The sequence below is a fragment of the Sinocyclocheilus grahami genome, unplaced genomic scaffold (genome assembly GCF_001515645.1).
Source record: "Sinocyclocheilus grahami isolate Dianchi unplaced genomic scaffold, SAMN03320097.WGS_v1.1 scaffold175.1, whole genome shotgun sequence".
NCBI lineage: Eukaryota > Metazoa > Chordata > Actinopteri > Cypriniformes > Cyprinidae > Sinocyclocheilus > Sinocyclocheilus grahami.
In genome coordinates, this window is record NW_015505354.1 from 228045 (window position 1) to 243867 (window position 15823).

General features: G+C 36.6%; 2 protein-coding genes across 3 annotated transcripts; one reads left to right on the forward strand and one right to left on the reverse strand.

The window, feature by feature from the left end:
* The first annotated feature begins 149 nt into the window (after positions 1 to 149).
* zfat (zinc finger and AT hook domain containing) lies at positions 150 to 13005 on the forward strand. 2 transcript variants are annotated; one of them, XM_016283458.1, is made up of 16 exons: positions 150 to 312; positions 1242 to 1403; positions 1637 to 1897; positions 1981 to 2157; positions 2238 to 2391; positions 2949 to 4267; positions 4567 to 4799; positions 4882 to 4966; positions 5039 to 5188; positions 5276 to 5449; positions 6457 to 6545; positions 6633 to 6771; positions 6895 to 7019; positions 9958 to 10078; positions 10156 to 10304; positions 12450 to 13005. In XM_016283458.1, the coding sequence occupies exons 1-16, from the start codon at positions 294 to 296 to the stop codon at positions 12663 to 12665; spliced, it is 3573 nt and encodes a 1190-aa protein (XP_016138944.1). In that variant the 5' UTR covers positions 150 to 293; the 3' UTR covers positions 12666 to 13005. The 2 variants fall into 2 exon arrangements, with proteins under 2 accessions (XP_016138944.1, XP_016138945.1); XM_016283459.1 differs by lacking the exons at positions 150 to 312; positions 1242 to 1403 and having other exon boundaries at positions 1812 to 1892.
* A 426-nt stretch (positions 13006 to 13431) lies between these two features.
* On the reverse strand, positions 13432 to 15319 carry rbfa (ribosome binding factor A). The gene is given in 8 exon segments (XM_071582405.1): positions 13432 to 13643; positions 13645 to 13824; positions 13889 to 13962; positions 14049 to 14171; positions 14221 to 14325; positions 14639 to 14806; positions 14995 to 15024; positions 15113 to 15319. Coding segments are annotated over 8 exon segments (1035 nt in total). The 3' UTR covers positions 13432 to 13495.
* Between the last annotated feature and the right edge of the window lie 504 nt (positions 15320 to 15823).

Consider the following 15823-nt stretch of genomic DNA (forward strand, 5'->3'; position numbering starts at 1 on the left):
GAAAGCCGCATTACTGCTTACAAGAACACAGCGAGTTTAACCTTTAAGATCATCGGGCAATTTCAAATGAACTCCAGGCCGCAGGTGGCGCGCGCTTCTACACAAAAGGTTTTTTGTTTTTGTTTTTTGCTCGAGGACGAAGATCCATCCGCCATATTTGTTATCGCAGATTCGACAGAAACCTCTGCAGAAGTAATTTAAGTATAATGGATGCATTTAAACTGCGCTCTGGTAATACAAACACAGGTTAAATCGTTTTCGAGGCGTTTTTACCTATTCCTAATTTAAAAAGAATGGATCCAGTGCAAGCAGGTAAGCAAAAACATGATTTTGAGGGTAACTGCGCTCCGAGGAAACGGCTAGCTCCGACGATTCGATAAGAGGCAAATAAATTAGGTAAAACTAGTGGCTTGCACCAGCAAAAATAACTTTTGCCAGAGGATGCTTTATACAGAAATTCAGTTTTATGTCCGCTGTTTACAGTTCTTTGTTGAAATAATACCCTTTCCAATTCTTTGAGCATAAACGTCATCTTATTTATTGAAAACTAGTTCCAGTGCTTAAGAGAAAAACACGAAACTGGTCTCGAGTTTACAAAAATGAGATGGCAGGGAATATCACTGGTTTCCTTTTGGGGGAAAAACGGGGCTTTAACAATATATTAAACGTTATATAACAATCAGAAAAATCAGTCTTGGTATGCAGTTTTGTAATCTTGTTAAAGATCTCTATCCCAGATAAATTAACAATATTCTAATAACCTGAAACTAAACTACAACTACTAATCATAATCATAATATCAATGTTAATACATATATCCCTGATTTGAACGTGTATAAAATGAACATATTTTAGACATTCTTCATTCATTTGAAAGGGCTTTCTGGTGCTTGTGAATAATTACTTCAGTGAATTCTGTGAGGGAAGGTTTTTTTAAAACTCATAACTTTAAACAAAATGATCTAGATTTGAGGTTTATGATGAAGACATAATAAATTGAATTAAATATGATTAGATATTACATTAGAGCCTTAAATAATTTACCTATAACAACCTGAGTAGTAGTATGTATGCTACTTTTTCAAGGATACATGTTAAATCCTCCTACTTGGGGAACTAAAAGCCACATTTTGTTTGTACGAGAGACTTTGTAACTCAATTGTAAAATCACATGGGCACATTTCTGATACTGTTTTACAAATAATAAACCAAATAAAGACTTGCTGTTTTTATATTTACAGATGGTTCATCAGTCTTCATGTGCAAAATATGCAACTTGTTCTCTCCCAGTAAACCATTGCTGCTGTCTCATGTTACTGAGACTCACTCCAATGAAGGAGGGGATCCTGACACTTTTATTATAGCACTTAAGCCTTTAACAACTCAGGAGCCACAGAGTACAGGTAAGCGGCTTTGAACCCAGAAATCAACCTGTATTGGGCGTTATTAAGATACAAACACTGAAAGTAAGGTAATTAGAGACAGGCAATTGCAATGTCGAGCTGATTTAAGCTTAAACATCCAATTTAAGCTTAAATTTCATAATTTGATGAAAGCTGTATTATCTTATCTTATGATAAAAGAAGGTTATTTTAAAAACATTGGAAAAGAAGAATGTCTTTCGTTTCTCTTGCAGAAGTTGTTGTGAAAAGAAAGCGTGGAAGACCAAAAGGCTCTACTAAGAAAGTCCAACCAGAAACAGTCCAGAAAAGAACACCCAATCAGCAGGAGAAAGAGTCCACTGCAATACAACCGGTGGCAATAGCCGAAGAGCCAAGTGAGGATGGCAGTGATCTGGAGTGCAAGAAATGCAATCGCGTATTCAGCAACAGGCGACAAATCTCCAAACACATTTGCTTTGTAGGACTGAAAGAGGCTGCTGATGAAGAAGAGTATGGTACAAATTCATGCCGGTTAATGTTGTAGCTCTTTCTACTTTCTGAACTGCCACATGTTTCACCTGTCAACTTTATTGCCCAGGTAATAATACTGATGCAAATACAATCAGTGATGGAGAAGAGGAGAAAGAGAGGACACCAAAGAAAGCTCGAGCGATGCGGACTGAAAAGCTGTCCAGTGCAAAGGACCCTGAATCAGCAAGCGGCAACAAAAACCCTATTATTAGTGTGGTCCTTACCAGTCACGAGGCCATGCCTGGTGAGATGTATATGTGATGTCAGGTGCTCTAATAGTTGAGGGAAACATTTCAACTAACTGTAAGTTGTGCTTTATTGCAGGTGCCTCTAAGATAGTTCCTATTGAAGCAGCTCCAGCTGAACCATCCACCCAGACGGTTGCAGATGCAGGTTCCCAGGAGGCAGCAATGAAAAGGGGATACCAGGAATATGCCATTCAGCAAGCTGCTTATGAAGCACCCCTCAAATCAAACAGGTGGCTATTTCATGGTTTTTCACATTTAAAGTCTTAACTTTAGATTTACAAATCTAGTAAAATTGTTGAAGCACCAAAGGACAGAATATTAAAATAGTATTCTGTCATTGTATTACTTTAGAAGCAATTACACTTCAGAGGGGGAAAAAAAAAGAAAAAATTAAATAGAAGCAATTTGGAAATATCAGGGAATTTTAAAATTGTGATTCCCAGACCAAGAGAAGCTAACCAAATCTTTCCTATAGTATATATAGATTTTCTATAGTAAATATTGATTAGAAATGACTTATTTTATTTATATTAATTTATTTAATCTACTGCTAACATTTTTTTAATCACTAACCAAAATAGTTATGATAATAGTTAATGAAAGTAGGAATGTAATGAAAATGAAAAAATCATTGTAATGAAGTAATGAAAAAATTATGGAAATTAATTTGGTTAAAATATGTGGGACCCTGACTAAAGCATTTTTGACATAAAACTTGTTGCATTTGTACTGATCTTGTGAAATTATTTGGTATATTGATATTAACAAATCATATCTCTCGACGCAGGTTAGGACAGACGCAGCTTAAAATCTTCACATGTGAATACTGCAATAAAGTCTTCAAGTTCAAACATTCACTGCAGGCTCACTTAAGAATCCACACCAATGAGAAACCATTCAAGTGCCCGCAGTGTGACTACGCCAGCGCTATAAAGGCCAATCTTAGTGTTCATATACGGAAACACACCGGCGAGAAATTCAGCTGTGAGCTGTGCTCATTTAATTGCCTCAGTAAAGGACATCTCAAAGTGCACGTGGAGCGAGTGCACAAAAAGATCAAGCAGCACTGCCGATTCTGCAAGAAGAAATACTCTGACGTGAAGAACCTTCTAAAACACATCCGCGAGACTCACGACATGAACGACAAGAAAGTACAGGACTCCTACAATGAGTACAGCCTCCAGACCAGGGAGGGCAAGAGACAGCTTCTGTACAACTGTCAAATATGCGACCGCAAGTTCAAGAACGAGCTCGAGCGTGACCGTCACATGATGGTTCATGGCAACAAGAGACCCTTCGGCTGTGAGCTATGCGATCACGGCTCAACCAAATTCCAAGCCTTGCAAGCCCACATCCGAAAGCATCCCTTCATCTACGTGTGTGCCATTTGCCAGGAAAAATTTGTCAGCTCTGTGCGACTTAAGTCGCATCTCGGGGAGTTCCACCCTGAAACGGATGAACCCTCTGCTTTTGCAGACTCCATCAATTCCAGCTTTTGCTTGCTTAAACCAGGTGATGACATTCAGAAGGACATGTTGAATCAGGATGAACTTAAGATCACAGAAGAGCTGTCGCAGCTCAACGCCCAGGAGCTGTTAACCACAGAAATGACTTGCATGGCTCAAGAGGACCTTCAAACTCAATGCTCTGATAGTTTAGTGGTGGAGTCAGACCTCCTTGTACAGAACTCACAGGATGGAAATCCTGTTTCAGATAGTATAAATAAGACACAGACGTCTGCTGAAGCACAAACACAAGAGATGGTCTGTGAAGATGTAATAAATTCCCAAAGACTTCAAGATGATCCACTTAAAATGGAGTGCTGTATGACAGAAGATCAGAATCCTGCTCAAGAAACTGCACCTCTGACGCCTGAAAAAGCACAAACGCACTCAGAGCAGCTAGTATCAAAGGATACATTCCCTCAAACCGAGGAAGAGGTGATTGTGCCACAAACTAATGCCGATGAGGACTTACTCGGTTCAGAGCAAGAAGAAATATCTTCTTTCAAACAGATTGTAGAGCAGATGCAAAAACGACAGCTTAACATGGAAGTTTTTGAACGGATCCGGAAAGTATATGGAGATCTTGAATGTGAATACTGCGGTATGAATATCTAATACAGGGGTGCCCAGTCCTGTTCCTAGAGATCCTACTATCTTGCAAAGTTTAGTTCTGATCAAACCCTGATCAAACAACTGAACCAGCTAACTAAGATCTTCAGGAACCTGTTGATAATTACAGACGGGTGTGTTGTGCAGGGTTGGAAATGAACTCCGCAGGTAGGTAGATCTCCAGGACCAGGATTGGGCATCTCTGATCTATTATCTATGAATATCCCGCTTTTTTAAATAACATCTCCAATCCTAGTCTCCCTATAACTCTTTGTAATGTTCCCTCAACAGGTAAGCTTTTCTGGTATCAGGTGCACTACAATACGCATGTGCGAACGCACACGAAAGAGCACCTCCATTACTGTTCTCAGTGCAATTATTCCTCCATCACTAAAAACTGCCTGAAGCGGCATGTCATCCAGAGACATTCTGACATCCTGCTGAAGTGTCCCTCTGAAGGATGCCAGTACTGTACACCTGACAAATACAAACTTCAGGCTCATCTCAAAACCCATTCGGACATAGTGAGTGTTAGGAGTCTGCTTATTCTTGAGATATTTGGTGAAGTTGCTGCTTCATCAGATCTTATTTCTTTCTCGTCTTTAGGTCAAAAAAAGTTTTATATGCCCAGTATGTCAAGAGTCTGTTCCCGAGGACAAAGTTAGAGCTCATATCAAAAGCAACCATCCGGGTAAGAACAAATAATCCTCTGTGAAATGTCCCACAAGAGCTCTAAAGTAATGAATGTGCTGTTGCTGTATAGATGTGTCACTGAACTACATCTCGGAAACGTTGGGAATACGTGTACATGTGAAAGGAGTGATCGGGAAACGAGCTTCCAAATGCCCGTACTGTGATTGTTTCTTCACAAGGAATGGGGCAGATCTTCAGCAGCACATATGGGCTCATGAAGGCGGGTGTTATGTCTTTTTCTTACCGTGTTGTATGCACTTAAATGAACTGCTTTAGTGTACTGATTTTGTTCTGTTCATGTCTCCAGGTCTGAAACCGTACAAATGTTCACAATGTGATTATGCCTCAAGAAGTAAAAGCAACCTCAAAGCTCACATGAATAGACACAGTACTGAGAAAACACATCTTTGTGACCTCTGTGGAAAAAAGTTCAAGTCTAAATGCACTCTGAAAAGTCATAAGCTCATGCACACAGCAGACGGTGAGTCTCTTGCTTTGTATTTAAGACTGCATGCTGTGTTATTGGGACTCGTGTACCAAAAACAACAAGGGTTCCGTAATCTGACGTATTTCAGAAGTCAGAAAGAGCTCTATTGCCAAGTACGTTTACACGCACAAGGAATTTGTTTTGGCGACAGGAGCTTCCAGTGCAGAAGAAAGTACAGACATGTGTATGTGCAGACATACTTAGGAATTACACAGTTAGATGAAATATAACACTAATATTAGAAAAACAGAAAATTAAATAATGCAGTATAAAACAGAAGTAGAAATATAGAGAAAAAATTAATTTATTCCTGTAATGGCAAATCAGACTCCAGTCTTCAGTGTCACATGATCCTTCTGAAATCATATGCTAATATGCTGATTTGGTGCTGATTTTATATTGTTATCAGTGTTATATTGTTACGCTTAATATTTTTGTAGAAACTATGATGAATAGAAAGTTAAAAAGAACAGCATTTATTTGAAATCTTTTCTAACATAGATGTTTTTTGAAAAAGTCTTACTGATCCTAAACATTTGAACGTGTGTGTGTGTATATAAATCATTTTTATGTTTTTCTGCACCACAGTTGCATTTTGGAAATATATTTATTATAAAAATATATACAAATAAATGTGACTTTTTTTCTCTCTTATAGTCTAGTTTCAGTAGGAAATATGTATGTAATTTAATACAAAGTAACATTTTTCAAATAATAATAATTAATATAGTAATAATTTCTATATAGTAATAATTCCTTTTATTTTTTACCATTTTAAAAACGTGCATTGGTGCATCGAGCACAATGACAACAGGAAACTGTATTAAAGTAAAGATTAATTTTTGAGTAAATTTTGACTTCATGACTTTAATGTTGCTTAAAATTTTAGTTAAATTTACTTTAATTAAATTGTACTTAAACATCAGTGTTTTTGATTATTTCTGATTATTTTATTAATACACAGCCAATCAAAAATGTTAATTTTTTTAAATATGTTGTAGGAAAACAGTTCAGATGTACTGAGTGTGACTTCACTGCTGCACTGAGACCGCATCTCCTTCGTCACATGGAGCAACATGCTTCTTTCAAAGTAACACAACAAAAGACTTCTATTTTAGTTTTGTGTTGTCATGTGTCCTAAAACCACCACCAAAGCACAATGTTTTGCCTTTCACAGCCTTTCCGTTGTGCACACTGCCACTACTCGTGCAACATTTCAGGGTCTCTGAAAAGACACTATAACAAAAAACATCCCAACGCTCAGTATATCAATGCTGGATCAGGAGTGTCCACTTCCGAAACTGTGACAGAGCAAGGCAAGTCCTTCCTCACCAGAATGAAACCAGCCTTAACTGCCTAACATATACATTGCTTATTATTAGACATACAGAGTTGCCTCAAACAGCATCAGTAATTGAAATGTGTGTGTGTGTTATCAGGTGGAGTCAAATGTCCTGTTTGCAATTATGTTTATGGCACTAAATGGGAAATGAACAGACACCTAAAGAGCAAACATGGTCTCAAAGTGGTGGAGACTGACAGTCTTGGTCTGAATCAGTGGGAGGTGAGTAATATTATAATAAAGTCAAGTAATGTTTATTTATAAAATGCATAAACAACAATAGAAGTTGACCCAAAGTGCTGTACATTAATATTTAATAATAAATAATATATTGATAGTAAACATAATTCACCCAAAAATGAAAAATCTGTCATCATTTACTACCTTCATGTCATTCCAAACCCATAAGACTTTAGTTAAATTAAGAATTTATTTTTTTTAGAAAAACCTGCAAGGTTTTTGTCTCCCCCTTGAAAGTCCAGGAAACAAAAACTTAAAACATCCAAAAATGTCATACATTAAATTCCACCTGTTCATAATTTTAAAGCCTATTATGCTCTTTTACAAAGTCTTGATTTTGTTTTGGGGGTGTACTAGAACAGGCTGTCATACTAGGTTGTTTGAAAAACACATTATTTTTCACATATTTTACATTATTACAACACCTCTCTCCCCAGTCTGGCATGAACGGCTCGAATAGTTCCTGTACAGTGTTGCCAGATTGGAAATGTCCATGTATCGTACCAGAAGCTCAAAATTATTGTATTTGGAAGAAAATTATCGTACACGAGTAAAAATGTACTGAATACAGCTATTTATCTACTAGACTAAAACGACAACTTTTTGACACAACCTTCAAATTACCACAATAAATAAATAATTACGCTAGGGCCCTATGAAATACGTTTTATTTTTTCCCAAATTCCTTTATTTATTTTTTTATTCCAAAATTTTTTTTTTTTGGATTCTTGTTTTTTTTCCTTTTTAATTTAAATTTAAATAATCTGGACTCCTTTTTAAATGGTTAAATTTAATTTAATTTTATTTATCAAAAGCATGTCTAATTAAATAATGAAACGTATACAATTAAACATCAAATCTATTAAAAGGTTTAACAAAAATTACATGTTTTTGGGTTTTCATAGGGTCTTTCATAGGATCTTATGAAATGTTCTATTTCTTCACCTTGTTTATTGTTACCAAATTCTGTGTTTTAATATGTCTAATTATTTGAATGCATAAAAACTACTTTTATTTATAGCCTTGTGATTGAAATCCTGCATTGTGTATTTTAATTTATCTGGTTATCGAATGAAGGCATAACATATTAATTTAATTTATCTTTTAATTAATGAAAATTAAACAAATTTTATTTTTTGGCAAACAAAGGGGATTTACAATTAAAATGAAAACATGGAATAAATATTGTGATTATTCCTTAATAATTTTAGTAGTAGTAGTTGTACGTACATTCTACTGAACAATAGTAATACATTTCTGGCAGAAACTATATATTTTTGACTCTCAGAGCAGTTCTGGGGACGTTGTTCATGTATTTATGTCCTATTTAGTGAGAAGGCAGATGCTGAAATCACCGCGTGCTTCAGTATGTGTGTAGTAAACAAAACCGTGTGACATTCATTCAGACCATAGACTATGATTCAGACAGACACAGGACATGCAGGATTTATATTGAAATAGCCTGTTTGCGGCTTAATATTTACAGATACTAGTCCATATCACGATTTAAGTGTAATGATTTTCCTTTGATTAATTCATCCAAACTTTGACAAATTCCGTGACATTCTGCGTTATACAGTATATTCCGTTGACTGGATTCTGCAATTCCATCCGTGCTTTCCGCATTGCGGAAATCATAGGGCCATAGGCGTACCTTGTGGGAAGGTCCAAACTCCACCTCTGAGTCGCTATCATCAGAATCCTGCGTGTTGCCAGATGTTGAGGGTCCTGAGGTGTGCACCAACCCATTTAGAGCGTCTGTAATGAGCCGATTTCATGGCTTTGTTTTGATGAGGTTGACTTTGGAAAAACACGTTTTGAAATTTAAAAATTATCGTACATTATGGGATTTTTTTCATTATTGATCATACAGAGGTCAAAATTATCGTACAAATATGATAATTATAGTTCGTCTGGCAACATTATTCCTGTCTCAAATGAAGGCCCACCTTCTGAAATGCGAAATGTGCTGTGATTGGTTAGCTGGGCCAGTGTGTGTTGTGATTGGCAGCACTCAGCGTCTGGTCGGGAAATGTCATGCCCCTTACCATAGCTGCCTGCGAGCTTCAGTGTAAATATTGCGTCAAAATCAAATCAATTTGAGTGCGATTTAAACCCGGATGATTGTAACCACTCTAAGTTTGTCTGCCTTGGGAAAGCTAGCGTGTCTCCGACATAGTGATAACACTCGTTGCCTTCTTTAGTGCAGCTCAACCAGGTCTCGGCCCATTCGTCGATATTTGTGATATCACAAATCCCGGAAAATATGCGTTGTAGTCCAAACGAGTCATTCGTTGTAGTTTTTGAAAAGAGATTTCTGTTAAATAAAATATCTCCTTTTGAATTGAACTTTGAGCTTTGTAACTTTGCAGATCTTTTTTATGCTCAAACAGCAACATTACAGACTAAATAAAGTTGAAAAAGTGAAAAAGCATAATAGGACCCCTTTAAAAGATTAAATCTCAAGACTTGGATTAAACTGCTTGATTCATATGGATTAATTTTATGATGTCTTTATGACCTTTTTGGATCTTCTAAGTTTTGGTTACCTGGACTTCAATGAAGGGGCAGAAACCTCTCAGGTTTCATGAAAAATATCTTAAGTCGTGTTTCAAAAATGAACCAAAGTCTTATGGGTTTGGAACGGCATGAGGGTGAGTAAACAATGACAGAATTTTCATTTTTTTGCATGAATAGTAATAGCTTATAATAATCAATAATAAAATATTTAAAAGTTTTGCAAAAAAAGGCAATTACTCCAGCCTTTTCTTTTCTTGGACTCTGACATTCATAATATATTTTCTTCCTGATAAAGCAGTGCATGATTGTTAAATGGCCTTAATTCATGTTCACTATATTCTTAACATTAAAATTAAATGCTACTAGACTTGCTTATGATCTTATTGGTGTGTTCTTTCAGGTAGTGGAGTCAGTGGAAGAGCCGGCCATGCAGTACCTTCATATAGCTGAGACTGAGGATCCACAAGGAACAGAGACTGCTGTATCAGCTCTGCAGGACCTGCGCTTCAACACACAAAATGGTCAGAAACAATGGCTTAAATTCTGGAGTTGTTGGATTTCTGTAAAGTTGATATCTAAACTCATAATTTGTGTTCAGGTGTTGTGTCTGCGGCAGCGGGAGACAGACTAGACCCGGCATCTGTCAACATCCTGCAGCAGATCATTGAACTGGGCTCAGAGAATCATGATGCCGCTGTGGCTTCTGTGGTTGCCATGGCTCCCGGTACAGTTACTGTTGTAGAGCAGGTACGGTTAATATGCATGTTTGTGTACCGACAGTCCTCTCTGCTTCTGGAGAGCTGCCCAAACTTATCTCATGTCATTTTATCGAGTTCAGGTTGATTGTCTTGCTATATTTGGTATCACTTTTATGGACATTTTAGTAACTACTTATAATAAAATGATAGATGTGTGTGTTATATTAAAGGGGTCATATGATGCTGCTAAAAAGAACATTATTTTGTGTATTTGGTGTAATGAAATGTGTTTATGCAGTTTAAAGTAAAAAAAACACATTATTTTCCACATACTGTACATTATTGTTTCTCCTCTATGCCCCGCCTTTTTGAAACGCGTCGATTTTTACAAAGCTCATTGGTCTGAAAAAGCGAGGTGTGCTGTGATTGGCCAGATATCCAGTGCGTTGTGATTGGCCGAATACCTCAAGCGTGAGACGGAAATGTTACGCCCCTCACATACTGTTGATGCCGTGTCCCGGCTGGAGCGACGACACAAAAACCCATTACAAACGAGGCATTTGTTGCATCCAATGGGGACATAATTATTGATTATAATGACTTATACTGTCTTTTTACACGTTGCGTTGCATTGCATCGTGCCGCGTAAACATAAAACCCTGTCTGCATTTGTGATCGGAGAAATGACAAACAACAAGTGCTACTCCACACTGCCCAAAACTCGCATTTGAATCATCAGTGGCAAATGATAAAAGAAAACGTACTTACGTGAGTCAGAACTGCCGGCATTTTAGTCTAACGTTACTCTCCCAGGATCCGTAAACAGTCCTCCATAAAATGTGCCGGCGATCCACAGCACTAAGTTGAAGTATTCCCTCAGCGACCAGCACGGATCAGATCTAGGCATGACGAAGCGGATATCGTCCTCTTTTGGAAGACCAAACAAAGTAGTTTCGCTTTCACAACGAAACACACAGCATCTTCACGACATGGCGGCAGCGGCAACAATACTACAGCGAGAATAAAAGTTACGCCTTCTTTCTTTGCGTGAACATTTGGGCGGCGTTCTGCAAATCTTCCCACATAGTGAGGTAGATATGTGGGGGCGTGTTTGAACGAGCCGTTTTAGGTAGGCGTGGCTGACTCTTAACTTTTATAAAGAATATCTCTTTGGATTTGAGACTTTAGTGTTTGCAACTTTACAGATCTTCTTTATGCACCAAGAGCTTGTAACACTCCAAAGAGGAAGGAAAAAAAAAAAACGCATCATATGACCCCCTTAACAGTGTCTATATATGAATTTAAGGGGGTCATAACTTATACAGTTCAAAAGTTTTATTTTTATGAAGTTAATACTTTTATTCAGCAAGAATGGATTAAGCTGATCAAAAATGACAGTAAAGACATTTATTATGTTACAAAAGATTTCTATTTCAATTAAATGCTGTTCTTTTGAACTTTCTATTCATCAATGTATCCTGGAAAAAAATTCATGGATTTCATTAAAATAATAATAAGGAATGTTTCTGGAGAACCAAATCAGCATATTACAATGATTTCTGAAGAATCATGTGGCACTGAAGACTGGAGTAATGCCTGCTGAAAATTCAGCTTTGTCATCACAAGAATAAATTACATTTAAAAAATATTTCACAATGTTTACCTGTACTTTTGATTAAATAAATGCAGCCTTGATAAGCGTAAGAGACTTCTTTCAAAAACATTTTTAAAAGCTTACCGACCCCAAACTTTTGAACATTTTTTCCCCACTGAGGTTTACTTATAATGTTAACAAAAAATTTAACCGTCATTATTTACTTCAACAATCATTTAGTTTTCTCTTTGACCCTTAGAATTAAACTGTCTAATATTGGGTCCAATATATATTTGCTGAAATATGCCACATAAACCGATCAAGTAAGACTGAAATGTTCAGAGACCATGTTAAAAATAAACTTCAGCTGTTTAATTAATCAGCCAGTTTGAATCATTGATATGTGAGACGTGTTTATGTATTTATCTGACGTCAGGCATTTGGGAGTCATTTTTTTCATTTTCAATGAATGTGCTTTTTGGATCTCTGAAAGTTACAGCATGTCTTCAAGCTCTAGAACATTAAGCTTTTCTCATTCTCAAGGATGAAGGAACTCCTTGAATCTCTTAATAATAAGAATGTTCTGTCCCATCATCCTAGGTGGAGCAGGAGGAGCCGCAGGCCAATCATGCCATGATGATCCAGGATGCACTGCAGCAGGCCACAGTGGGCCTGGGAGAACAGCACCATCTAGTGGTGTCTTCAGATGAAATGGAGGGCATCAAAACTGTCACAGTGTATACGCAGGAAGATGCATCCCAGTTCATAGTCTATGTTCAGGAGGCTGTGCAAACTGAGGAGACCAGCACAGTATAGACTAGAGCATAGTAAGACAATACATATGGTGTTTTAAAACTACTAGCTAGCTAGTTCAAAGGCTGTTCAAGTGTTTTCTTCTAGTTTTTTTTTTTGCTGTAGTTACTCCAGTCAGGTCTTGAATGCACTATTGCAGCCATACATATAGATTATAGGGACCTATCTTGCACAATTGTAAATAATCTGAAATGAACAGTAGCAGTGAATAGTCAGCCTCATGCTACAAAAAAATTGATATTTTTCCTGACAGAAGCATTAAGGTTTCAAGTCTTTGCAAAAATCTTGAGACCTAATCACAGTAAAGCCAGCTGCACATAACTAAGAATCTATTTTAGAAATTTGATTTTTTTTTTATTATTATTATTTAGAATATTTTTCATGTACCATCATTGTATGTATGCAACAGTTACTGTGTGACTCTGGCCTTCTCCACATTTTTTATATAAAGCTCCCATACAGTGTATGGCTATCATAATAGTAAACTGAGTTATTTAATGGGTGGTGTTGTGTATTATTGAGATACTTCATTAATTAATTTAATAATATTTCATAATTTCATTTTTCATATCATTCATGATTTTACAAGTGAAACTCACTTTAAAGCTGTGCACCAATACAGCATCAACTACACTACCATTCAAAAGTTTTATGGTAGGTGAGATTTTTGAAGTTATTTAAAACGGTAATGTGAAATATTACAATTTAAAATAACTTTATTTTAAAATGAAATGTATTCCTTTGATGGCAAAGCTGAATTTTCCCCAAGCTCAAATATTTTTATTATACACCGCTAAACAGCATAATATTTCAAGTGACCAATAGATGTGATTTCAGTGTCTCCTGTTGTCCTCTTCCATCAACTCTGTGACCTGGCTATCCACCAGGCTGTCCTCATCACTGTCCTGCTCCTCTTTGTCCTCTTTGTGGCTTCTGGACAACAGAAAATCTTTGATATCATCATCCTTCATCCATTTGGACTATTTCTCTGAGTTTCTGCTTCCTAATATCTGCTAGCATATCCAGCTGCTCTTGTGTTAGTCCTCCAGCAGCAGGACTCTCCCGTTTATAGGTTTCAATCTGTTTGTGCAGAGCATCGTGATCAACACCAAACAAAACTGGATTTTTCTTGTCTTCAGATTCCATAAGCTGCAGTTTGGCCCTTTGTAAGATTAAACAAATTAATTTTAAAAAATTTTGTTTTATTAGAACTAAATTCTTCTTACCCGACATCGTTGGTGGATAAGTGATTTATGTTATCTTCTTCTGGACCAAAATCTGCTTTCTTGAGGTTTTCAATCTGATTAGAAAAATAAAAATAATAATATATATAAGCTATTCCATCTTTTATCGCTATAAACTCAGTATAAACTCAATCGTTGTTACCTCAGTGACAGCACCATATTGTTTGTCTCTGATGAAAACCACAGGAGGAACATTGCCAAGGATTTGGTTAGAGATCAAAAGGTGCCTGAAAAATACAATAAGCCAAATTATATAATTCTCTTTCTTCAACTTATTAAAACAAAAGTAAAGCAGGCTAATAAAATATACATACCAGAGCACATTTATTTAAAGCCTGCTGAATATGGCTGTCTTGCTCAGCTGACAGGCTTGTCTTCCAGTATATTTGACAAGCAGAGAAATCTGGTGATAGTGAAACCTTACATGGACAAGGAGACAAACAGTTTAAGGAAGTACTGAAAACAGCATTTGTGAAGAAATTAAATAGTTCATCTAAAAATCCTAATTTTCTCACTCATGTCATTGCAAGCTGTACATAACAAAATAAGATCTAAAATGATCTTCTTTCGTATTCTTCAGAGAAAAAGAAAGTCATACAGGTTTGGAATGGCTTGAGTGAGTAAATGATGACAGAATGTTCATTTTTGGGTATACTATCTTTTTAATTATAATAGAATATATGTGGTATGATTAATGATGGCAAGGAATTTCGAAGGAAGTGCACATTCTACTTTGGAAATCTAGGCATTGTAGGCACTGATCTCTGAGTTGACTTCATAGGAGCTCAGTAAGTCTACTACTGCTTTGTAGATGATGATGTTGAGAGTCCTGACACGAACACGGTCCTCTTTATTTCGCGTTGATGGTTTCAAAAAGCCAGGCTGACCAAGTGCTGTGGCCTGGGTGGGCAAAATGTGTAAAAGACCAGTAAACCAGTTGATGCATATTGTACTGCTTGCAGAGTCAACGTAGCTTTATTGTTAACATTTACGATATTTTAAAAGAGTATGCAGTACTCAGAAGGACAACACATAAAATAAAGCAGTTAATAATAATAATTTTTAAAAGTATTTACAGGAACTCTTACCTGCAGAGGAGATTCATACCATTGTTTTTTTTCCTGTAAAGAACTATAATGTAACTCATGCAACTTTATAGTCAAAACTGGCGTTTATTATTTATTAATTAAACAAAACGGAGACTTACTTCTTTTTGGCCAGCATCTTCATCAGTTTATTGCCTCCAGACAGACAGGCTGAGCTATGAATCCTACTTTCTTTCAGCACAACAGCCCAGGACCAGCGCTCTGTCTCCGGTCGTGCTGTCATTTTATAGATCATGCTTGTTAATGCAGTCGTACACCGACTAAAAGTGCATTCTTTAGATCAAACAACTCTTTTGACAGTCAACATGATCACCAGCTAAGTATATCCTTGCACTCACGCATTACAGTTTTAGCATTCACGAAGGGTGAAGTAATTGAATTCAGATCGAGTCGATGGACAGCTTGGGGCCCAAAAGGCTAATCGAGTGCAACAGCGCCCGTCCTCTATCTCAGGTTCTTTGGTTCTGTAAGTATTTTTTCCTTTAATTTTCCCCATAGGGATTTAAATGTCTTTATTTAAGAGTTGTAAGCCATGAACCAAAACAACCAGCTAAGAGGTGAATCTCAACATTACAAACTTTTATTTAAAGCAAATATTTCTATTTGAAAATCCAACAAAAAAGACAGATGTACATATTGGGTTAGGAGGTAAAGATTTCTCTGCAGAATCACGGGTAAGGTAGTTTTTCACCAGGAATTCCATTGTTGAACACGATTATTTAAATAATATTTTGCTGATATAAAAATAAATATTAATAATTCAGGCTGATGGCTTCAACAAAAGCATCTACCATCTATTTATAACCTCATA